Genomic DNA, 25883 nt, shown 5'->3' with positions numbered 1-25883 from the left:
AGTTTTTGATTAAATCTGAGTCGCAAAATGAAATAACGGAAGCGGAAATAACATAACGGCGGGATAAGGAAGTGTTATCGGAATTTATGAAAACCATTTATCACATACACAGCCAGTGCGGTAACTACCGTCTACTCTTCGTGGTTGGAAAGGGTCACGAAACCGCGTACGACAAGAAACAAGGTAGCTTATACACCACTTCGCGACTCGAATAGTTGTAATATTCTAAACTTCTACGCTTGCTTTAAATCTGATTGTTGGTACGGGAGACTAGCTATAATATATCCATAGAAGCAGACCGCACACGTTAGATCCGTTAGCTCAGGCTAGTTAGCTAGCACACAATCACCATTAGCAAACATTGAATAGTCATGTGAGTTTCAGTTCAATTGTCTGATCCAAACACGTTGCTACGTAGCTAGAAGCTAGTTATTTCTGACGTAGCAAGCTTTTTATCACACCCAATTGTTATGTTAGCTAGTTACACTTTTGCTTGCTAAATGGCTAACTAGTTAGCTCAGGTGAAGTTGCTGGGCGCGGAGTTTGAGAGCTCCAAAAATAGTGCTCCTACTGTGGCTATGTATATTAGCAAACTCAATGTAACTTTGCGTGCATTACACTGTGGTCCTGGTCAAGTTAGCATACAATGAGTATTTGTTTCCCACAAAGAACATGGAAAGGTGTTGGTTTCAGTTTTGAACTTGTAAGACACTGAGGTAATGCTAGGGCACTCCCAATATGTTTTATGCAAATTGTGGCACTGCTGTTTGTCATGTTCACCCGGTATGTCCTGTTTAATATACGTTAGTTACAGCTAACAACACCATATATTGACGTAGATCAAGTGTGTGCCTCAACTGTTTAAAACCAAGAGTAGTAGATAAAAGGTGCAATAACCTCCAATTGTAGTGAATTAATTCATTTTCTATTCTGTTCCTTGTGTGAAGGTACTCTAGGTGATCACTGACAGAAAGCAGCCATGTCGTCAACATCCCAGAAACACAAAGAGTTTGTGGCAGAACCCATGGGGGAGAAGTTAGTCAATGCACTTGCTGGCATTGGAGAGGTGCTTGGCAAGAGACTGGAGGAGAAGGGCTTCGACAAGGTGATGCAGAGTTTACTTAACTTTGGAACTTTAATCAATCAATTGAATATATTTCTAAAGCTCATTTTTACATCAGCAGATGTCACAAAGTGCTTATACAGAAACCCAGCCTAAAACCCAAAGCGCAAACGATGCAGATGGGCATAGTGGCTAGGGTTAAACTCTCTAAAAAGAAAGGAACCTAGAGGAACCAGGCCCTGAGGGGTGGCCAGTCCTCTTCTGGCTGTGCCGATGGACATAATAGATAATGGAACTTTGTTTTGTATATTCATTTTACCTAGTGGTTAGTGTGTCATTCATGTTCTCTTTTTCCCCCTCATTTCTCACTTGTGTACTCCCATAGGCTTACGTGGTCCTGGGTCAGTTCCTAGTGCTGAAGAAGGATGAGGAGCTATTCCGGGACTGGCTGAAAGATACATGCGGGGCCAATGTCAAACAGCAGGGCGATTGCTATGGCTGCCTGCGTGAGTGGTGTGATTCTTTCCTGTAGAGAAGCTATTTTCTCCAGTTTCAGTTTTTCCAATTTCTAAATCCCCAACATCCATTTACCTCTACTGTGGTCTCACATCAACTTACACCTCATATGGACTCTCACTGCACATGAGGAAGTTAAGCAAAGTCGGACGTCGTAACATCCAGTTATTTTTGAACTATAGTCTTATAGACTTATGAATGCTTTTAAATCAGTAAGACATACTTTGCTGCAGTCATCCATGGGGTTGTTACACCCAACTGTGTAGCTCTGTAATGCTGACCTTTTCTATGATTCAAATCTTTGGCTGCACAGAAACGTTGGGAATGAGCTCGTTTTGGTTTTCCTGCAATGTTATTTCAATTTGTTCTCTCTGTCAAAGGAAATAACTTTTATCAACACGGTCCCTTCACATAAAAGGTATAACTAATGTTTGTACTCATCTCCAACTGACTGTTTGCCCTAGCATTTATTTAAATTAACTTATAATAGGATTTTAAACCATTTGATACCACATAGCTTTAACATCTGTAGTTAAAATGTCAAGATGTTACTGTTCATTTTTACAAAAGAGTTCACAGGAAACACTAAGGTGTAATTGCTCCATGTTTTTTCTTGTGTTTGTTTTTGTCAAAGTTGAAGAGATGCCTCAATGTTGTAATACATTTTTTTTTCGTGATCTACTTAAGAAGTTAGCTACCACAAATCACCTAATTTTCGATTTTCACACATAAAATTAAAGCCTAAAATAAACCCACGAAAAGGAGCACTGTTCCAGGAAGTTATTTCGAAGCATGCGAGTGTTGCTTGCTAACTTTTAATAGCTGAATGATGTTTTTTTCTGAAATACTGGTTCATGTTTTTGTGTTTGACTGTGAAAGCATATTAGCTTTTATATTTTTCTTTTGAAATGAACAAAACCAACTGCAAGATCTGGACAATTCTGGGTTTGTTTTGTTTTTGCCATTTTTGTGGGGGAAATAAAATCACAAATGAAATGCAAACTTGTTTTTGGTGACAGTGTTTATTTTAAACTTTGATTACCTTACGCCCTGATAAGTTCCTTTCCTGAGGATGGCTCACCGCTCACAGTTCTGGGTGACTTTAACCTCCCCACGTCTACCTTTGACTCATTCCTCTCTGCCTCCTTCTTTCCACTCCTCTCCTCTTTTGACCTCACCCTCTCACCTTCCCCCCCTACTCACAAGGCAGGCAATACGCTTGACCTCATCTTTACTAGATGCTGTTCTTCCACTAATCTCATTGCAACTCCCCTCCAAGTCTCCGACCACTACCTTGTATCCTTTTCCCTCTCGCTCTCATCCAACACTTCCCACACTGCCCCTACTCGGATGGTATCGCGCCGTCCCAACCTTCGCTCTCTCTCCCCCGCTACTCTCTCCTCTTCCATCCTATCATCTCTTCCCTCTGCTCAAACCTTCTCCAACCTATCTCCTGATTCTGCCTCCTCAACCCTCCTCTCCTCCCTTTCTGCATCCTTTGACTCTCTATGTCCCCTATCCTCCAGGCCGGCTCGGTCCTCCCCTCCTGCTCCGTGGCTCGACGACTCATTGCGAGCTCACAGAACAGGGCTCCGGGCAGCCGAGCGGAAATGGAGGAAAACTCGCCTCCCTGCGGACCTGGCATCCTTTCACTCCCTCCTCTCTACATTCTCCTCTTCTGTCTCTGCTGCTAAAGCCAATTTCTACCACTCTAAATTCCAAGCATCTGCCTCTAACCCTAGGAAGCTCTTTGCCACCTTCTCCTCCCTCCTGAACCTCCCTCCTCCCTCTCTGCGGATGACTTCGTCAACCATTTTGAAAAGAAGGTCGACGACATCCGATCCTCGTTTGCTAAGTCAAACGACACCGCTGGTTCTGCTCACACTGCCCTACCCTGTGCTTTGACCTCTTTCTCCCCTCTCTCTCCAGATGAAATCTTGCGTCTTGTGACGGCCGGCCGCCCAACAACCTGCCCGCTTGACCCTATCCCCTCCTCTCTTCTCCAGACCATTTCCGGAGACCTTCTCCCTTACCTCACCTCGCTCATCAACTCATCCTTGACCGCTGGCTACGTCCCTTCCGTCTTCAAGAGAGCGAGAGTTGCACCCCTTCTGAAAAAAACTACACTCGATCCCTCCGATGTCAATAACTACAGACCAGTATCCCTTCTTTCTTTTCTCTCCAAAACTCTTGAACGTGCCGTCCTTGGCCAGCTCTCCTGCTATCTCTCTCAGAATGACCTTCTTGATCCAAATCAGTCAGGTTTCAAGACTAGTCATTCAACTGAGACTGCTCTTCTCTGTGTCACGGAGGCGCTCCGCACTGCTAAAGCTAACTCTCTCTCCTCTGCTCTCATCCTTCTAGACCTATCGGCTGCCTTTGATACTGTGAACCATCAGATCCTCCTCTCCACCCTCTCCGAGCTGGGCATCTCCGGCAAGGTCCACGCTTGGATTGCGTCCTACCTGACAGGTCGCTCCTACCAGGTGGCGTGGCGAGAATCTGTCTCCGCACCACGTGCTCTCACCACTGGTGTCCCCCAGGGCTCTGTTCTAGGCCCTCTCCTATTCTCGCTATACACCAAGTCACTTGGCTCTGTCATATCCTCACATGGTCTCTCCTATCATTGCTATGCAGACGACACACAATTAATCTTCTCCTTTCCCCCCTCTGATAACCAGGTGGTGAATCGCATCTCTGCATGTCTGGCAGACATATCAGTGTGGATGACGGATCACCACCTCAAGCTGAACCTCGGCAAGACGGAGCTGCTCTTCCTCCCGGGGAAGGACTGCCCGTTCCATGATCTCGCCATCACGGTTGACAACTCCATTGTGTCCTCCTCCCAGAGTGCTAAGAACCTTGGCGTGATCCTGGACAACACCCTTTCGTTCTCAACTAACATCAAGGCGGTGACCCGTTCCTGTAGGTTCATGCTCTACAACATTCGCAGAGTACGACCCTGCCTCACGCAGGAAGCGGCGCAGGTCCTAATCCAGGCACTTGTCATCTCCCGTCTGGATTACTGCAACTCGCTGTTGGCTGGGCTCCCTGCCTGTGCCATTAAACCCCTACAACTCATCCAGAACGCCGCAGCCCGTCTGGTGTTCAACTTTCCCAAGTTCTCTCACGTCACCCCGCTCCTCCGCTCTCTCCACTGGCTTCCAGTTGAAGCTCGCATCCGCTACAAGACCATGGTGCTTGCCTACGGAGCTGTGAGGGGAACGGCACCTCCGTACCTTCAGGCTCTGATCAGGCCCTACACCCAAACAAGGGCACTGCGTTCATCCACCTCTGGCCTGCTCGCCTCCCTACCTCTGAGGAAGTACAGTTCCCGCTCAGCCCAGTCAAAACTGTTCGCTGCTCTGGCACCCCAATGGTGGAACAAACTCCCTCACGACGCCAGGTCAGCGGAGTCAATCACCACCTTCCGGAGACACCTGAAACCCCACCTCTTTAAGGAATACCTAGGATAGGATAAAGTAATCCTTCTAACCCCCCCCCCCCCTTAAAAGAGTTAGATGCACTATTGTAAAGTGGTTGTTCCACTGGATATCATAAGGTGAATGCACCAATTTGTAAGTCGCTCTGGATAAGAGCGTCTGCTAAATGACTTAAATGTAAATGTAAAATTACCATGTCTCCTTTTATTCAGAGCTCTTTATTTTTAAGAAATATAAACAGTGAAGGTCTACATTGTAACACTGATCTGAAGAGTGATAATATTCCTAAGCAACCTTAAAGACTGGTCTCGAAATGAATAACAATTTATGAAATGTACCTCTTAGTTAATGTTATTGTCATAAAGGCATAACTTATTTATTATTAGGCACCCACTTGACAAGTTAAACCGCTTTTATCATTTATCCAGGCTGTATCACAACCGGTTGTGATTGGGAGTCCCATAGGGCGGCGCACAATTCACCCAGCGTTGGCCGTTGTAGGCCGCCATTGTAAATAAGAATTTGTTCTTAACTGACTTGCCTAGTTAAATGAAGATTCAATTACTGATCCAGTGGCACCTAAATTTCTGCAACAACGCTTAAAAAAGTGACATCCAGGACTGTCTATCGCAGACAAACTATTTAACAAAGGCTGATTAGGGCAGGCAATGGATATTTACCATGAAGTGTGTATTAAAAGTTCCAAATAATTCCAATTTGTGTTGTCACCCCTCTCCATCATCCGTCTTGCCTATTGAGTTGATTTGAGAAATTAGCTATTTAATGTTGCATAATGTATTTACAGTATATCCACTTGTATGTTTTTCTTCGGTTCAAGATTCTGTTAGCTTTGTTGGTGTGTTTTAGATGTGTATTTGTTTTGAAAGGCTATCATCATGACTCCTTATATGTTAATGGTTACGTATTGTTTATGTAAATGTAAATTTTTGTCTGGACATTGTTTTTCACAACCATCCTGTGGCTTGTCTCAGGAGTGCACAGAAGAGCTTCTTCTCCCTGAATGGGTTCTCCGAGGTGGGCACAGGGGTGATGAGGGGGTCCTCAATGGCGTGGGTATCACAGTATGCCATCAGGTCTGCAGCCGCCTTTGATACCTGAGGGTGGCAAGTAGTGGTAATCAAGACTGGAAATGAAGATGTGGGCATTCACCAAAGGCATTAAGGCACGCGCAATGTGCCCCCTCAGTTTCAATGGGCATGATGCCTCTGCCGAGGCTTACCTTGATCCTGCAAAAGCTGGCTTCAATCTTCAATTGCTCCACCAGCTTCCTGGCTTGGCCGACACTCATGGTGCTGTTCACTGGGGTGTCTCCTTTCATCCTGTCAAGAGAGCCAAGAATACATTTGGCACATGTTTGACGCAAACACATTCAATTATTTGTTTCAGAAAAAAGACCACTGACGGCTGGAAAGGCAGATGTACATCATGGTGCATCACATTAAAACATTGCACTGCATTCATTCTAGGTAGATTACATTTCTATGGATTCTTATCAGTGAAAATATATATGAATCACTGACTGCATCCAATTCCACTCCCTCCTAAATTTGACACACTTTTTTAGCTCATTTACTTCAATCTTCCTCTGCTCTCCTTCCTCCTCTGTCTATCTCCAGGGACCAATGGTGTAATTTACTACTTCCATGCCAAATGCAGGTCTAAGGCACTGCATTTCACTGCTAGAGGTGTCACTACAGACCCTGGTTCGATTCCAGGCTTTATCACAGCCGGCCGTGATCGGGAGTCCCATAGGGCAGCGCACAATTGGCCCAGCATCGGGGTTAGGGGTGTGGCCGGGGTAGGCCGTCATTGTAAAATAAGAATTTGTTCTTAACTGACTTGCCTAGATAAAGGTTAAATAAAAAAATACAAATAAGCTCCTTGCCCAAGAAAAACAATATCTCATCTATATATAATAAAAATCTCTATAATACAGGGATGTTTTTATACTGGACAAAAATATAAACGCAACATGTTGGTCCCATGTTTCTCGAGCTGAAATAAAAGATCCCAGAAATTTTCCATATGCACAAAGAGATTATTTCTCTCAAATTATGTGCACAAATTTGTTTGCATCTGTTTGTGAGCATTTCTCCTTTGCTAAGATAATCCATCCACCTGACAGGTGTGGCATATCAAGAAACTGATTAAACAGCATGATCTTTTTACAGGTGCACCTTGTGCTGGGGACAATAAAAGGCTACTCTAAAATGTGCAGTTTTGTCACACAACACAATGCCACAGATGTCTCAAGTTTTGAGGGAGTGTGCAGTTGGCATGCTGACTGCAGGAATGTCCACCAGACTTGTTGCCAGAGAATTAAATGTTCATTTATCTACCATAAGCCGCCTCCAACGTTGTTTTAGAGAATTTGGCAGTATGTCCAACCGGCCTCACAACCGCAGACCGCGTGTAACCATGCCATCCCAAGACCTCCAAATCCGGCTTCTTCACTTGCGGGATTGTCTGAGACCAGCCACCCGGACAGCTGATGAAACTGAGGAGTATTTCTGTCTGTAATAAAGCCTTTTTTTGTGGGAAAACTCATTCTGATTGGCTGGGCCTGGCTATCAAGTGGATGGGCCTATGCCTTCCCAGGCCCACCCATGTCTGCGCCCCTGCCCAGTCATGTGAATCCATAGATTAGGGCTTAATGAATTTATTTCAATTGAGTGATTTCCTTATATGAACTGTAACATCCAGGACCTTTTTACTAGGCGGTGTCAGAGGAAGGCCCAAAAAATTGCAAAGACTCCAGTCGCCCAAGTCACAGACTGTTCTCTCTGCTACCGCACGGCCAGCGGTACCAGAGTGCCAAGTCTAGGTCCAAAAGGCTCCTTAACAGCTTCTACCCCCAAGCCATAAGACTGCTGAACAATTAATCAAATGACCACCCAGACTATTTACATTGACCTCCCCCCCTTTGTTTTTAAACTGCTGCTACTCGCTGTTTATTATCTATGCATAGTCACGTTACCCCTACATACATGTACAAATTACCTCGACTAACTTGTACCCCCTATATAGCCTCATTATTGTTATTTTATTGTGTTAATTTTTACTTTATTTTATTTAGTAAATATTTTCGTAACTCTATTTCTTGAACTGCATTGTTGGTTAAGGGCTTGTAATTAAGCATTTCACGGAAATACTGTTGTATTCGGCGCATGTGACAAATACAATTTCATTTGATTTGAACTCAGTAAAATCGTTTAAATTGTTGCATGCATCTTTACAAGCTGTAGGACAATTCATAATGTGTACATGGATGATTGGTTTAATTGTCAGTGTACAATTTATTTGCTATACAGATAGTCATCTTAAGTCGGTTAAAGATGCAATCTCAAACTTTTGTAAAATTTCAGCCATTAGTTTTTGAAAGTGGTGCTCACGAGCCAAACATGGTCCCTGTTGTTCGTGTACTACGTCATCCAATTGTGTACTATGTCATCCATTTCGTATGATATGTTACGAATTTTGCAATTTGTATGATATCATACGAATTTAGCATTTCGTGGGATATGTTACGAATCCAATTCGTGCAATATATGTTATGATTTTGGATCCCGGAGGGCTTCTTTAATATGTGTATATGTACTGGCTGAAAGATAAGTGCTTTTTATAGAATATGTGGACAACCAAGAGTACAATACATGTATGTTCAGAGACCATGTATGATTTTCTCTACCATTACCACTCTAGCTGTAATCTTTAAATAATGTAAAATAGGTTATATTCTATTAATTTTATCATGAGTTTGTCTGTCATTATGTGTTCAAGCAGACAGCACTATGATCCCAATGGCAGGACAATCTCTAGAGCTTATAGAAAGTATAGAAACAGCCCCTTGTTCTTGTTGAAAACAAATAGTTTTAGGTCAGGATGATGGGATTTTGTAGATATATTTGATATGGACAGTTATTTATGGGACCTCATTTGACGGGAACACACCAATTGAATGGCTCAAGCAGCCAAAAAACTGGGCCAAATGCACAAATGCCTCAACACAAAGATCTAGATGTATGTGAATATCATCAAATCATATCAACATCAAATATGCGAAGGATATAAGCACACCACTGCCTGGCTAATACAAATCAAGTTGAAGTGACAGCACACCACTGCCTGGCTAATACAAATCAAGTTGAAGTGACAGCACACCACTGCCTGGCTAATACAAATCAAGTTGAAGTGACAGTACACCACTGCCTGGCTAATACAAATCAAGTTGAAGTGACAGTACACCACTGCCTGGCTAATACAAATCAAGTTGAAGTGACAGCACACCACTGCCTGGCTAATACAAATCAAGTTGAAGTGACAGTACACCACTGCCTGGCTAATACAAATCAAGTTGAAGTGACAGTACACCACTGCCTGGCTAATACAAATCAAGTTGAAGTGACAGCACACCACTGCCTGGATAATACAAATCAAGTTGAAGTGACAGTACACCACTGCCTGGCTAATAAAAAATCAAGTTGAAGTGACAGCACACCACTGCCTGGCTAATACAAATCAAGTTGAAGTGACAGTACACCACTGCCTGGTTAATACAATTCAAGTTGAAGTGACAGTACACCACTGCCTGGCTAATACAAATCAAGTTGAAGTGACAGCACACCACTGCCTGGTTAATACAATTCAAGTTGAAGTGACAGTACACCACTGCCTGGCTAATACAAATCAAGTTGAAGTGACAGCACACCACTGCCTGGCTAATACAAATCAAGTTGAAGTGACAGAACACCACTGCCTGGCTAATACAAATCAAGTTGAGGTGACAGTACACCACTGCCTGGCTAATATAAATCAAGTTGAAGTGACAGCACACCACTGCCTGGCTAATACAAATCAAGTTGAAGTGACAGTACACCACTGCCTGGTTAATACAAATCAAGTTGAAGTGACAGCACACCACTGCCTGGCTAATACAAATCAAGTTGAAGTGACAGTACACCACTGCCTGGTTAATACAAATCAAGTTGAAGTGACAGCACACCACTGCCTGGCTAATACAAATCAAGTTGAAGTGACAGCACACCACTGCCTGGCTAATACAAATCAAGTTGAAGTGACAGCACACCACTGCCTGGCTAATACAAATCAAGTTGAAGTGACAGTACACCACTGCCTGGCTAATACAAACCAAGTTGAAGTGACAGTACACCACTGCCTGGCTAATACAAATCAAGTTGAAGTGACAGTACACCACTGCCTGGCTAATACAAATCAAGTTGAAGTGACAGCACACCACTGCCTGGCTAATACAAATCAAGTTGAAGTGACAGTACACCACTGCCTGGCTAATACAAATCAAGTTGAAGTGACAGTACACCACTGCCTGGCTAATACAAATCAAGTTGAAGTGACAGTACACCACTGCCTGGCTAATACAAATCAAGTTGAAGTGACAGTACGCAGAGAAAGTTCAACAGGAAACAAATAATGAATGGACAAGAAGTGTGAAGAGAAATCACTAACTGGAGAAAGAGAGAGGCAAAAACACCAGTTCATTCTGGGCCTCTCCCGCTCCTCTGATTATTCCTTTCCTTCATCACCTCTTGTCATCCTCTCCCTTACCCTTGTTGTATTCCTCTTCAGGTACTTTCTCTTCCTCCACTTCTCTCTCTCCCTCTATCTGCCCGTGTTAGGGCTTTTAGTGTAGCTGAACCCCACCCCTCATGTATGCTACACCGTTCTGGTAAACAGTCCTGTACCCTGAAATTCTGTTATAATGAACATCAGACTCCTAGTACATGCATAAGAACCCCCTCTGCAGTGAGTGGAACCTTCCGGGCAAAGGGAGGAGGGCTCCATTGGAATCGATTTTCTTCTGCAAGCTGGATCATACCATCTCTACATGAAAAGAAAGGGGAATGAGGCGGATATGGAGTCTCACAGACTAAATCGTTGACATAACAACAGATGAACATGATGTTATGTCCAGGCCAAATACAATATTCACAATCATTGATATGCACTGTTAGAATTTATATTATTTATTAGTTACTCTCTACCTCTCTCTTCTGTTGCCATGGGAACTGCTGCAGTTTCTGGGCTCTTTGACTTTTACATTCTATCATCATACTGCCCTCAATGGTCTTTCCCACCTTGGCAAGAGATATTTGTAGTCCACCCTACCAACGCTGCCCCTTCCTTTCTCCACCCTTCCTCCCTTTCCCATCACACCTCTCATGTTACAGTCTCTATCTCAATCTATTAAATTGGAGAGAATAGAAGATGTGAACAAGGACAATGGCATGGATAATATTTCTTATAATGTTGAATTCAGTTGAATTATTTTTCTATTAATGATGAACATATTAATAAGAATTTCTATGAGCTGTTAAGCATAGGCTATGGTTTTGACCACGTTATCTTCCCTAATCTAATCTATTTTATCTTTCTCATTTGAAATGTCTACATCCATTCTCATACATAACAATTTTCATGGGTTACATACTGATGTGTGAAATTATATCAACTTCAACCCCCTTTGCACATGAACGAGTCGGTTTGCTCTTGAAGTTTGTCCTCTCGTCCGTATCTTATTTGCAGTTTGGCTGTAGTTTTTGCATTTTTAGAAAGTAGCTAGCTATCTACAATAAATAGAAGTGTGTATCATAAATATTATACGATGTTTAACTTTGAATAATCACAATTATGTGTATGTACATTATTTATCTATAGTGCTTGAGGTACTATAGACGAAAAGGTGACTATAAGGATGTTGCACATTTCGATGCATTCTTGCCAATCACTTGCACTTGCCTTGCGCGAGTTAGCCATTTTTCCCATGTAGCTGGCTATAACGTTAGCTTGCTACCTTTATATGTGTATTGCTATCAAGATTTTAATATGTCAACTGAATCCTAGATCATATAAAATAAATGACATTCTGTCTAAATATATGGGTAGCTACCACTGTCATTCATGATCATTTTGAAATGTTGTTATCTTTACGATAATGTTGAAGCTAGCTAGCCAGCAGCAGACGAGTCTTCTATTATAGGGGCTCTGGCCAGCAGCAGCATAGTTACACTATACATTGCATTCGGGAAAGTATTCAGACCCTTTGACTTTTTCCACATTTTGTTATGATACAGCCTTATTCTAAAATTGATTAAATGTTTTTTCCCCCTCATCAATCTACACACATTACCCCAAAATGACAAAGTGAAAACAGATTTTTAGAAATTTTTGCAAATGTACTGAAAATAAAAATGTATATATCACATTTACATAAGAATTCAGTCCCTTTACTCAGTACTTTGTTGAAACACCTTTGGCAACGATTACAGCATCAAGTCTTCTTGGGTATGAAGCTACAAGCTTGGCACACCTGTATTTGGAGAGTTTCTCCCATTCTTCTCTGCAGATCCTTTCAAGCTCTGTCAGGTTAGATGGGGAGCGTCGCTGCATAGCTATTTTCATGTCTCTCCAGAGATATTCGATCCGGTTCAAGTCCGGGCTCTGGCTGTGCCACTCAAGGACATTCAGAGACTTGCCCTGAAGCCACTCCTGCGTTGTCTTGGCTGTGTGCTTAGGGTCGTTTTCCTGTTTGAAGGTGAACCTTCACCCCAGTCTGAGGTCTTGAGTGCTCTGGAGCAGGTTTTCATTAAGGATCTCTCTGTACTTTGCACCGGTCATCTTTCACTCGGTCCTGACTAATCTCCCAGTCCCTGCCACTGAAAAACATCCCCACATTATGATGCTGCCACCACCATGCTTCACCGTAGGGATGGTGCCAGGTTTCCTCCAGAAGTGATGATTGGGATTCAGGCCAAAGAGTTCAATCTTAGTTTCATCAGACCAGAGAATCTTGTTTATCATTATCTGAGAGTCCTTTAGGTGCCTTTTGGCAAACTCCTAGCTGGCTGTCATGTGCCTTTTACTGAGGAGTAACTTCCGTCTGGCCACTCTACCATAAAGACTTGATTGGTGAAGCACTGCAGAGATGATTGTTCTTCTAGAAGGTTCTCCCATCTCCACAGAGGAATTCTGGAGCTCTGTCAGAGTGACCATCAGGTTCTTGGTCACCTCCCTGACCAAGGCCATTCTGCCCCGATTACTCAGTTTGGCTGGGCGGCCAGCTCTAGGAAGAGTCCACTGCTTTCTTGGGGACCTTCAATGCCGCAGAATTTTTTTGTACCCTTCCCCAGGTCTGTACCTCGACACAATCCTGTCTCTGAGGTCTACGGACAATTCCTTCGACCTCATGGCTTGGTTTTTGCTCTGACATGCACTGTCAACTGTGGGACCTTATAAGGACAGGTGTGTGCCTTTCCAAATCATGTCCATTCAATTGAATTTACCACATATGGAATCCAATCAAGTTGTAGAATTATCTTGAGGATGGTCAAAAAAGATGCACCTGAGCTCAATTATGAGTCTCATTGCAAAGGGTCTGAATACTTTTGTAAATAAGGCATTTCTGTTTAGTTTTTTAATACATTTTAAACATTTCAAAAAATCTTTTTTTTCTTGGTCATTATGGGGTATTGTGTGTAGACTAGGGCTCAAAGATTGATGAGGGGAAAAAAATCAATTTCAACCATTTTAGAATTAGGCTGTAACGTAACAAAATGTGGAAAAAGTCAAGGGGTCTCAATACTTTCCGAATGCACTGTGCATACAAAAGTAAGTGGACCCCCCTTCAAATTAGTGGATTTGGTGTATAAAATCGAGCACACCGCCATACAATCTCCATAGACAAACACTGGCAAGTGACTTTCAACGTGGTACCGTCATCGGATTCCACCTTTCCAACAAGTCAGTTCATCAAATTTCTTCCCTGCTAGTGCTGCCCTGGTCAACTGTAAGTGCTGTTATTGTGAAGTAGAAATGTCTAGGAGCAACAACGGCTCAGCTCAGAAGTGGTAGGCCACACAAGCTCAGAGAACGTGAACACTGAGTGCTGAAGCACATACCACGCAAAAATTATCTCGGTTGCAACACTCACTACCTGGTTCCAAACTACCTCTGGAAGCAGCGTCAGCACAATAACTGTTTGTCAGGAGCTTCATGAAATGGGTTTCCATGGCCGAGCAGCCGCACACAAGCCTAAGATCACCATGCGCAATGCCAAGCGTTGGCTAGAGTGGTGTAAAGCTTGCCGCCATTGGACTCTGGATGCAGTGGAAAAACGTTCTCTGGAACTATGAATCACGCTTCACCATCTGCCAGTCTGACGGACTAATCTGGATTTGGCAGATGCCAGGAGAACACTACCTGCCCCAATGTATAGTGCCAATTCTAAAGTTTGGTGGAGGAGGAAGAATGGTCTTGGGCTGTTTTTCATGTTTCGGGCTAGGGCCCTTAGTTCCAGCGAAGGGAAATCTTAACGCTACAGCATACAATGACATTCTAGACGATTCTGTGCTTCCAACTTTATGGCAACAGTTTGGGGAAGGCCCTTTTTCAGCATGACAATGCCCCCGTGCACAAAGCAAGGTCCATATAGACATGGTTTGTTGAGATTGGTGTGGAAGAACTTGACTGGCCTGCACAGAGCCCTGACCTCAACCCCATTGAACACATTTGGGATGAATTGTAAAGCCAACTGTGAGCCAGGCCTAATCGCTCAACATCAGTGCCCGACTTCACTAATGCTTTTGTGGCTGAATGGAAGCATGTCCCCAAAGCAATGTTCCAACATATAGTGGAAAGCCTTCCCAGAATAGTGGAGGCTGTTATAGCAGGAAAGGTGGGACCAACTCCATATTAATGCCCATGGTTTTGGAATGAGATTTTTGACGAGCAAGTGTCCATATACTTTTGGTGATGTAGTGGAGCTAGCTATACTTAATGTTTTGTCATTTCGATGGATTCCCTAGTCCTTTATCTTTTATATTTTCATATCTGTCTTGTGTGTGTGTATGTCTAATTGCTCTCTCACATGTCCATTGGCCGTGTAGAAAAAAGTCTTAAAACTCATTGTATGATGCACTAGAAATTATATTCCTAGAAATTCCTAAAGCAGAATGATTTATATCTTCAGAGTGATGTAGATTTGAATGGTGCTTTTGTATTCCGTATCCATCTGCATTAAAGTCTCAATGCTATTCTCTTCTATTTTACAGCTTGCTACAGAAATATTATTTAAGACCGGCCAGCACATTATCAGATTTTAAACTTGCAGTAGAGAAAGAAAAAGTAACCCTCGCAAGGCTGCCGGCCCAGATGGCATCCCTAGCCGCGTCCTCAGACCAGCTGGCTGGTGTGTTTATGGACATATTCAATCAATCCCTATCCCAGTCTGCTGTGCCTACATGCTTCAAGATGGACACCGTTGTTCCTGTTCCCAAGAATGCTAAGGTAACTGAACTAAGGTAACTTTGAGAGACTAATCAAGGATCATATCACCTCCACCCTGCCTGATACCCTAGACCCACTCCAATTTGCTTACCACCCCAATAGGTCCACAGACGACGCAATCGCCATCACACTGCACACTGCCCTATCCCATCTGGACAAGAGGAATACCTATGTAAGAATGCTGTTTATTGAGTACAGCTCAGCATTTAACACCATAGTACCCTCCAAACTCATCATTAAGCTCGAGACCCTGGGTCTCGACCCCGTCCTGTGCAACTGGGTCCTGGACTTCCTGACAAGCCGCCCCCAGGTGGTGAGGGTAGGAAACAACGTCTCCACCCCGCTGATCCTCAACACTGGGGCCCCACAAGGGTGCGTTCTCAGCTCTCTCCTTTACTCCCTGTTCACCCATGACTGCGTGGTCATGCACGCCTCCAACTCAATCATCGAGTTTGCAGACGACACAACAGTGGTAGGCTTGATTACCAACAACGACGAGACAGCCTACAGGGAGGAGGTGAGGGACCTCGGAGTGTGGAAAATAACCTCTCACTCAATGTCAACAAAACAAAGGAGATGATCGTGGACTTCAGGAAACAGCAGAGGGAGCATCCCCTGATCCACATTGACGGGACAGTAGTGGAGAAGATGGAAAGTTTTAAGTTCCTCGGCGTACACATCACGGACAAACTGAAATGGTCCACCCACACAGACTGCGTGGTGAAGAAGGCGCAACAGCTTTTACAGATGCACAATCGAGAGCATCCTGTCTGGCTGCATCACCGCCTGGTACGGCAACTGCTCCGCCCACAACCGCAAGGCTCTCCAGAGGGTAGTGCAGACGCACAACGCATCACCGGGGGCAAACTACCTGCCCTCCAGGACACCTACAGCACCCGATGTCACAGGAAGGCCAAAAGATCATTAAGGACAACAACCACCCGAGCTACTGCCTGTTCACCCCGCTATCATCCAGAAGGTGAGGTCAGTACAGGTGCATCAAAGCTACCCATTGTCGGAACCAGAAGCACAAGCATTTCGCTACACTCACATTAACATCTGCTAACCATGTGTGTGTGACCAATAATATTTGATTTGATTTTGAGACTCTAAATTGTGCTCGGGTGCATCCTGTTTCCATTGATCATCCTTGAGATGTTTCTACAACTTGATTGGAGTCCTTCTGTGGTAAATTCAATTGATTAGATATGATTTGGAAAGACACACACCTGTCTATATAAGGTCCCACATTTGACAGTGTATGTGAAAGCAAAAACCAAGCCATGAGGTCAAAGGAATTGTACGTAAACCGAATAAGAAGAAGAAGAAACACTCTCAAACAAAGATAGAGGACATAAAGAAATATCGTAAAAAGCTTTGGAGCACCTTAAATTAAATGTTGGGCAAAAAGGAAAACTCAGCTCCATCATTCATTGAATCAGATGGCTCATTCATCACAAAACGCACTGATATTGCCAATTACTTAAATTATTTTTTCATTGGCAAAATTAGCAAGCTTAGGCATGACATGCTTGCAACAAACACTGACACAACACGTCCAAGTTTATGAAAGACAAGCATTGTTATTTTAGAATTCCGTAAAATGAGTGTAGAATAAGTGAAAAAATTATTGTTCTCTATCAACAATGACAAGCCACCAGGGTCTGACAACTTGGATGTAAAATTACTGAGGACAATAGTGGATGATATTGCCACTCCTATTTGCCGTATATTCAATCTAAGCATACTAGAAATTGTGTGTCCTCAGACCTGGAGGGAAGCAAAAGTAATTCCCCTGCCCAAGAATTGTAAAGCCCCCTTTACTGGCTCAAATAGCCGACCAAAAAGCCTGTTACCAACCCTTAGTAAACTTTTGGAAAAATTGTGTTTCACCAGATACAGTGCTGTTTTACTGTAAACAAATTGACAACAGATTTTCAGCACGCTTATAGGGAAGGGCATTCAACAAGCATAGCACTTACACAAATTGCTGATGATTAGCTGAGAGATATTAATGATAAAAAAGATTGTGGGAGCTGTTTTGTTAGACTTCAGTGCGGATTTTGACATTATCGATCACAGTCTGCTGATTGAAAAACGTATGTGTTATGGCTTTACACCCCCTGCTCTATAGTGGATAAAGAGTTACCTGTCTAACAGAACACAGAGTGTTCTTTAATGGAAGCCTCTCCAACATAATCCAGGTATAATCAGAAATTCCCCAGGGCAGCTGTCTAGGCCCCTTACTTTTTCAATCTCTACTAATGACATGCCACTGGCCTTAAGTAAAGCCAGTGTGGCTATGTATGCGGATGACTCAACACTTTACGCGTCAACTACGAAAGTGAGTGAAATCACTTTTCACCCCTTTTTCTCCCCAACTCCCGTACGGATTCGGGAGAGGTGAAGGTCAAGAGCCATGCGTAGTCTGAAACATGGCCCCGCCAAGCCGCACTGCTTCTTGACACACTGCTCGCTTAACCCGGAAGCCAGCCGCACCAATGTGTCGGAGGAAAATCTTACAGCTGGTGACCGAAGTCAGCGTGCATGCGCCCGGTCGCCACAAGGAGTCGCTAGAGCGCGATGGGGCAAGGACATTGCAGCTGGCCAAACCCTCCCCCAAACCAAACGACGCTGGGCCAATTGTGCGTCGCCTCATGGGTCTCCTGGTCGCGGCCGGCGGCAACACAGCCCGGGATCGAACCCGAACTGCGCGACTCGTGAGGCCCACTGCAACACTTAACAAAGAGCTGCAGTTAGTTTCAGAATGGGTGGCAAAGAATAAATTTGTCCCAAATATTTCAAAAACTAAGAGCATTGTATTTGGAACAAATCATTCACTAAACCCTAAACCTCAACTGAATCTTGTAATAAATAATGTGGAAATTGAGTAAGTTGAGGAGACTAAACTGCTTAGAGTAACCTGTTGCGGATGAATCAGAATTAGTTGGGTAACATAGATAAATAAGATGTTTTATTTACATAATATGCTTATGTGAGATACTTGTCATTAGAATGTATCCCTTTGGACTATACTGTTGGCAGTTGCACTTTTCCCTTTTCAACTAGGGCTCAGTCACTTGGGGCCCAGAGAGGGGAGAGGTCAGGCTTGTCTTTTACATGTCTCTGGTAATATGCAGAATATCAGAAAGGGAGGAGTACAGAATGGAACATTGTCTTCATATGTGAATGTATCTGTTAAACCATGTGAAGGGATGGCGTGATTAACGGGGCTCTTGGCTCCACAATGTCTGTGCGCAAGTCCCTCCCCTCAGTGAGCTTGTCCAGGAGTGGGGAGAAGAGGGGGTTTACTTGAGATTCGAGTATATAGAGTTGACAATTGACCAACTCCATATTAATGCCCATGGTTTTGGAATGAGATTTTTGACGAGCAGGTGTCCACATACTTTTGGTCATGTAGTGTAGCTAGCTATACTTAATGTTTTGTCATTTCGATGGATTCCCTAGTCCTGTATCTTTTACATTTTCATATCTGTCTTGTGTGTGTGTATGTCTAATTGCTATCTCACATGTCCATTGGCCGTGTAGAAAAAAACTCTTAAAACTCATTGTATGATGCACTAGAAATTATATTCCTAGAAATTCCTAAAGCAGAATGATTTTTATCTTCCGAGTGATGTAGATTTGAATGGTGCTTTTGTATTCCGTATCCATCTGCATTAAAGTCTCAATGCTATTCTCTTCTATTTTACAGCTTGTTACAGAAATAATATTAAAGACCTGTCAACAGCTCATTATCAGATTTTAAACTTGCAGTAGACAAAGAAAAGGTAAATTAGCTAAGAAAGTAATGTCATATTAAGGGATGTGACAAATATATAGATATTATTCCGTACAGCAGTTCACTTAAATGAGCGGGCCAATGTTGGCATTGTTGAGTGGGCGTCTTCCAATGAACAGGGCGCCATAACCTTCAAAATAGAAACTAATTTTCCAAGTAAACAGAGAGAGAGAGAGAGAGAGAGAGAGAGAGAGAGAGAGAGACAGAAAGAGATAGCGAGGGGCTTTTAACAGGAGCCACAGGAATAAAAGGCAGTGAGATCTCAGCGAGTGGTGTGGAACGTCTGGAAAGAGTCAGTGCTGGGTTGGTCACCATGGGTGGTGTAACGGGACCAGTTTTCCTGTGGCTGCAAGTTGTGTTGGGGGTAACTCTCCACAGAGCCCGTCGGACTTTACTGCAGGCTGCCATCCTTTTCTGCGTTTTAGCGCTGCTGGTCTGGGTGGCCGTCTTCCTCTATGGTAGCTTCTACTACTCCTATATGCCCACCGTCAGCTTCTCTACACCAGTGCACTACCACTACAGGTACTGGGAGACATCATGGAAAGTTTGTTTGGTGCCTTTTTTTCTTCAAATTGAAGTAAAATCCAGTCTTTCTACTCCTTTCAAATAATTGCTTTTGCATTTGCATTTAGCTACACTTAACAAAATGCTCTATGCTGTTGCACATGATTTTTATTTTGTGCTGTTAGTACCATGTCAAGGTAAAAAGCATAGGCCCATAACGTCACACCTTTTTTCCTGGCCGCTGTTTGTTCTAGTTCCGACTGTGATGCTACCAATTCAGTCCTCTGCTCTTTCCCTGTGGCTAACATCTCACTGCTGAAGAATGGCAAAGACCAGGTATGCTCTTCACACATAACCATCGTTTCCCTCACCCCGTCTATCCTGAGGTAGATGCTAATATAATTACAATATGCTAAGAAATGATCGCTGTAGTCAGGTATGCTCATTGTCTCTCACAGTATTCTATCCCTCATTGTCTTTCCTAGGTTATGATCTATGGTCAGCCATATCGAATCTCTTTAGAGCTGGAAATGCCTGAGTCGCTTGTCAACAAACAGCTTGGCATGTTCATGATTAAGATGTCTTGCTACACCAACGATGACCAGACAGTTGCAGCTGTGGTGCGCTCTGTGAGTGCTAAAGTGCCAAGTTTATTCTGTTTTGTCTTCCTACCAAACACCACTATTGAGCCTCTCCAAGCATTTCAGAGCCAGTTTGTTCTTAGTGGAACATAACGTGCCCGTTCCTTCCGTTTCCTCCCACATAAAATATCCTCTCACACTTCACAATGTGATGTATTTGATTATTGTGGGGCCCTCTGACAGTGACTGTTTTCTTTTCTCCAACAGGCTATGCTGCACTACCGCTCTGGTCTTCTGCAGACCTTAAATACTCTACTGTTCTCTCCTCTCCTGCTGACTGGGATGACGGAGCAGAAGCAGCTCGTTGAGGTTGAGCTCTTCTCAGACTACAAGGCAAATTCTGTAAGTGCTGTTTGTGGTTGCCTGTGCATGTCAAATCTGTTTTCCTCTCCCACAGAGCTTGCACTTAGTTCACTGTGCCCTCTTACTGAATCAGATCATCATGATCTTGTGATTACCATTTGCAAGTTATCTGTATATATATTTTTTTAGTGGGGGTGGTAAATCAGCTTTAATATTGCAGATAGATTGTGGCTCCATCAATGTAATGCTCTGCATCATCTATATTTTTTTGTAAATATATAAAATGTATATTTTTTCCTTTATTATTTTCCACTAACCCTTCCACCCCTTCCCCTAATTGGAGTTAACTAATGGACAACAACACTTAGGCTTCTACTTCCAGCTTATACATACTATATTCATTTTACGGACACAGTGTATTTTACAATAGTTCTCTTTGGTCCCATCACCATCCAGTTTAGATTTCTATTTGTCACACCCTGATCAGTTCCACCTGACCTCGTTATTGTCTCCACCCCCACCAGGTGTCACTTGTTTTCCCCAGTGTATTTATCCCTGTGTTTCCTGTTTCTCTGTGCCAGTTTGTCTTGTATGTTTCTAAGTCAACCAGCGGTTTTCCCATTCGCCTGCTTGCATTCTTTGCATTCTCCTTTTTCTGGTCTTCCCGGTTTTAACTCTTGCCTGTTTCTGGACTTTGTACCCGCCTGCCTGACCATTCTGCCTGCCTTGACCATGAGCCTGTCTACCACTCTGTACCTCCTGGACTCCGATCTGGTTTTTACCTTTGGTCGTGGACAGACAAATTCTTTTGCCTACCCCTTTGGATGAATAAACATTGTAAGACTCCAACCATCTGCCTCCTGTGTCTGCATTTGGGTCTTGCCTTGTGCCGTGATCCTATTTGTCATATCTTTTTCAACTGTGCTGTTTCACACAAGTTCTAAACCTATATACATTTTACGGACACAGTGTATTTTACATTAGTGATCTTGTTATTTTTAGTTCCACCCTTCATCTCCACTCAACCCATTTCATTTTTATTTGATGAAATTCGATTTTACTTGTGTGAAACCCTCCCTGACCAAGCATACTTCCCTTTCAGCAGCTTTCGCTGTTCATGTGCTTTCAATTAAACAGTACTTGGACAGACCTCATTTATTAAGGAGTCCAGACAAATACAACCTGTCGGAAATAAAATGTCCTCTCAAAGTAAGAATGAGTTTCCCATTTTATTAGACTTTTAATTGTCTTGCAAGCCAGACCACTTGGTCTTGCATTTGTTCAGTGCTGCAAGACTGGCCAACTCAGACTAGTCTTTTTAGGTAATAAGGTCAAAATATTTTTCTCTCTCTTATTATTGATCTCTGCTTCTCTCTACCTGTACATTTCTCTCGCTACAGTATCAACCCACTGTTGGCGCTGTCATTGAGATTCAGTCTCGGCGGGTGCAGGTCTATTCAGCTCAGCTCAGGATCCATGCTTTCTTCACTGGCATCAGGTAAGGTATTCCAATGTATTCCAATAGTATATAAAAAAAAATCTGTTTCAAATCCAGATTATTTGAGGCCAATAAGTCAAATACATGGAATGTCATTGATGTTCTTACCTACTGTTGTATCTTCCTTTTTTGTTTTTCTCCTATTCCCCATCCTCTTCTATTCCTATATCTGAACCCTTTGTCTTAATAGATACCTCCTGTACAATTTCCCGGTGATGTCTGGAGTGATAGGTGTGGCCAGCAACTTTGCCTTCCTCAGTGTCATTGTGCTCTTTGGATACCTGCAGTTTATATGGGGGGGACTTTGGCCTCCCGAGCAGGTCAGGGTAAGATTCGGTCTCATTTTCTCTGTAATAGAACGTTCCCCATCTATGCAGTACATCTATATATCTTACATTAAAATATAACTGCTGTGAGGTGATCCTCAGTACATCAACTTTGTTTTGTTTTTCTTGTCCGTAGGTTATGATGGGAGACACGACTCGCATGCAGTGGAGAAGAGAAGAGGCTCGGAAGCGCATGTCCTTCTCACAAAGTGAGTGAGTTCTACTCTGCAACAGGCATCACGCGCATTGTGTAAAACAAACATAACATGGTTCATCTGAATGTGTTTTAGCTAAAATTCCACAGAAAGACAATGATCATGTTGCTGAGCAGTTGGAAGAACCTAGACAAGAAGCATCAGTAATACAGAAAGGTGAGGGTGTGAATGTGTGAATAAAAGTGTATACACAAGAATATATTAAACCTACAATATGTAACTTTTTTGGCAACCCGACCAAATTTACATAGAATTGTGAGTTATAGATTTGTAATTCTCATTGAAAGCAAGTCTAAGAAGCGATAGATCTGTTCTGTGCGCAGTGGTGATTTTAAAATGTAAATCTTGGTGGGGAAAACTCCCCCCCCCAAATATGTGGATGCATGCCAGAAAAGCCACTGCATAACATTAGCAACATTAATTGCACTATAAGGGTGACAAACGGTGCCCACAAACTGTTAGGGCCTACATAAAGCTGTCCCAACAGCAGAGCTTTCTTTTCAGCACCATGGAGTGAATCCTTAACGCCGCTACACCTGGCTATCAGTGGAGCCTTGTCTGGCAGTGAAACAGATAATTCAGCCTCATTTACTGCCTTTTTAAAAAGCATAGCTGATATGGCTGACTTGCTTAAACAAATGTGCTCTACTGACATTTGAGATGTACAAACTATGGCATAAGGGAACGATGCGCGGATAAGAGACAATCCGTAATTTCAATTAAGCAAGCTAAGAATAACTTAGTCAATATAACTATTTGTTCAGCATTTTTTAAATGTACAGCGACAGAATTCAGAACATGGGCCGTTCTTACAGTATTCTCCCTGTACACCAAGTCAGAACCGTAGGACAAATAAAGGGGGCATATAAGCAGACACTGAAAGCTCTTACAATATTCAACAGGCTATAGGCTACATGTGCACCACCATGTCAGAACAGAAGTCTAAGTTATGAGTGTGAAAGGGACCAAATTATTAGGGTGAGGCACATGGGCTACTAACAGCTTACTACACAACAAACATTTAGTATTACTTTCATAGCTACAGTATACATATCTCCCCGGCATATTACATAATTTATGCAGAAGCATACAAGACATTTTTGGACTCACCTTGTTGTGCTGTGCTCACTTGAACAGGAAGGTGAACTCACAGAAGTCTGAGATTTCCCAGTTCCGAGTTTCCAGTTGCTTTGGATGCGTCAGAAGTCATGCTGGATTGACAACATGGCCAATGTATTCAACCTTTTCTGGCCTATGGTATTGCATGTGAATGTTTATCCTTTAAAGCTTGGAAAAGAAACCCTTAAACTCAGACATGGACCACACACCCTCTCCACTGAGTAGCAGGCTAGTGATTGCTTTGCAACGGTTGCAGTTAGCCATTGATTCCTTCCACACCACTCATTGTTGAATTTGTGATTTCCAACTTGTTGTCTAATGTTTATGTCCAATGGCCGATGAGCACCGATACATTTTATCTATAATTTTTCTTCATATGACAAGGTTTGAGAAGGATTTGCCAGTATATGATCAACTTGATTCATGATGATGACTGCTAGTCTAGCTTGCTAGCTAAGATTTTTAAAGAATCAGTCCAATCAAAGCTACGGTAGATATAACGTGATTTGACGTCATTTTATCTGTAGCCAATGACCTTGAGCCTTCTTGGATGGGCACTTCTAATGTAAATATGTGGTAGCACCCAAGGAGCTTACATTTTTGAGCTATGTAGATTTTGTGATGACGTAGTATCCCCATGAGTGACAGAACACTGAGCCAATCACGGCACAACTAGACAACATTACCAACCCCTACGCTCTGTATTTTCCCCACCACCAGAGATAGCACTGAGCTAGGCTGAAACACCTGCATTTTGGAGCTGCCTTAATCAAGAAAGGAAAAAGAGACCATGTTTGTATATGGCTTTATTAACTCATAGATTTAAAAAAAAATGTTTTAACAATATTTGCAAACTGATATGTGACATGTATTGATGGCAAAACAGGCAACAAAATTATTGTTGAAAATATAATATTTTGGGATATTTCAGTGATTTAGATGGTACAATGATTCTCTACTTTCTCAATGCTTGTTTTATCACATACACTGAAATTAGGCTAACTATTAGAATTTTAGAAACCAGCAATTTTAAATAAACTGATGTTGATTCAATTTAAATCTGACTCGTCTCACAATGTGTTAGATTACTAGTTTAGCCACACGCTGTGTTGTGGGTTTGTACTTGAAGAGTAGTTGTGGATTCTGTTTATGTTTTGTGTAACATCATGCTATGAATGTTACCGTACTGTTATTATGTTCAGCACAGTTGCTGTTCACATTTTATCGTTGCATTCTGTCTGGAGCTGGAAACACCAGATGTGATTGGTTCACTGAAGGAGCCTTCGGGTTTGCCAGTGTCAAACAGGTAACAGACTCTTTCAAACTTCTTGAGTCGTTTGTAGGAACCTTTTCACTATTATGATAATTTCGTCATTATCTTCTGACAGTTATTTAATGACCTTAAAAGTAGATGATGGTGCCTCATTTCATTCAGCCTAACTCAAGCGGTCTCTTCTTCTGCCTCGCTGTATCGGCTCTAGAGTCGTCGTCAGATGAGCCCCCAGTGCTTCTGGAGGCTCTTCAAATTTATGAGACCGATGCAAGTGAAGAGGAGCCTGCTGATCTGCAGGATAGAGGTGCAGTGGCGGGACCCCAGGTGCCTCAGCTAGGGGACTCTATGCTGCGTCAGAGACGGGGACCCTGGATGAGTCTCTGAACCATGGATCATCGCTCACATTTACACACTCACAGGTCCCTCGACGTGCCTTTCCCTTTCACGCAGACACAGAGGCATCCACTGAGAGTGAATTCCCTACAGACAGCGACTCCAGATACCATCGCACCACACTGTTTTTTTGTTGTTGCCCGAAAGCAGCTCAACAAGGCTCCACGACAGAAAATAAACAATGTGGGAGAGGCAAGCGGTCAAAGAGGGGACCAGGAACACAGGCCGTGGACACGGAGCTACAGCAGGACGCGGTAATTAACCTCTCCAAAAAAGAGCTCACTGATGTGTAAGTCTCAGTCTTATCTTAGGGCCTCTCTTTTGTACCTACATGTACAGATAAACCATTCAATACGAAAGTAGATCTGTTTCAATTATTTTGCAAGATTAAACTTAAGCACATGTTTTCTCAAAACACTGTTTTGGGCCTAAAAACCCAACAAAGA

At 42.9% G+C, this 25883-nt stretch overlaps 3 protein-coding genes across 3 annotated transcripts; 2 read left to right on the top strand and 1 right to left on the bottom strand.

The window, feature by feature from the left end:
• Positions 1-37: 37 nt before the first annotated feature.
• LOC139537108 (barrier-to-autointegration factor-like) lies at positions 38-2581 on the top strand. The gene is made up of 3 exons (XM_071338012.1): positions 38-183; positions 948-1105; positions 1449-2581. Exons 2-3 carry the CDS (start codon positions 980-982, stop codon positions 1593-1595), a joined length of 273 nt encoding a protein of 90 aa, XP_071194113.1. The 5' UTR covers positions 38-183; positions 948-979; the 3' UTR covers positions 1596-2581.
• A 3352-nt stretch (positions 2582-5933) lies between these two features.
• On the bottom strand, positions 5934-10763 carry LOC139537109 (guanine nucleotide-binding protein G(I)/G(S)/G(O) subunit gamma-3-like). Its single transcript, XM_071338013.1, has 3 exons — positions 10627-10763; positions 6263-6362; positions 5934-6137 (listed from the first exon to the last, which is right to left on the bottom strand). Exons 2-3 carry the CDS (start codon positions 6359-6361, stop codon positions 5988-5990), a joined length of 249 nt encoding a protein of 82 aa, XP_071194114.1. The 5' UTR covers position 6362; positions 10627-10763; the 3' UTR covers positions 5934-5987.
• Positions 10764-19399: 8636 nt separating this feature from the next.
• Positions 19400-24830, top strand: bscl2 (BSCL2 lipid droplet biogenesis associated, seipin). Its single transcript, XM_071338010.1, has 9 exons — positions 19400-19687; positions 19924-20005; positions 20155-20298; positions 20518-20652; positions 22014-22111; positions 22302-22437; positions 22574-22646; positions 22728-22808; positions 23790-24830. Exons 1-9 carry the CDS (start codon positions 19479-19481, stop codon positions 23795-23797), a joined length of 966 nt encoding a protein of 321 aa, XP_071194111.1. The 5' UTR covers positions 19400-19478; the 3' UTR covers positions 23798-24830.
• Positions 24831-25883: the final 1053 nt, after the last annotated feature.

This window comes from Salvelinus alpinus, chromosome 13 (genome assembly GCF_045679555.1).
Source record: "Salvelinus alpinus chromosome 13, SLU_Salpinus.1, whole genome shotgun sequence".
Taxonomy (NCBI): Eukaryota; Metazoa; Chordata; class Actinopteri; order Salmoniformes; family Salmonidae; genus Salvelinus; species Salvelinus alpinus.
This window is presented reverse-complemented; position numbering and strand designations above follow the sequence as displayed.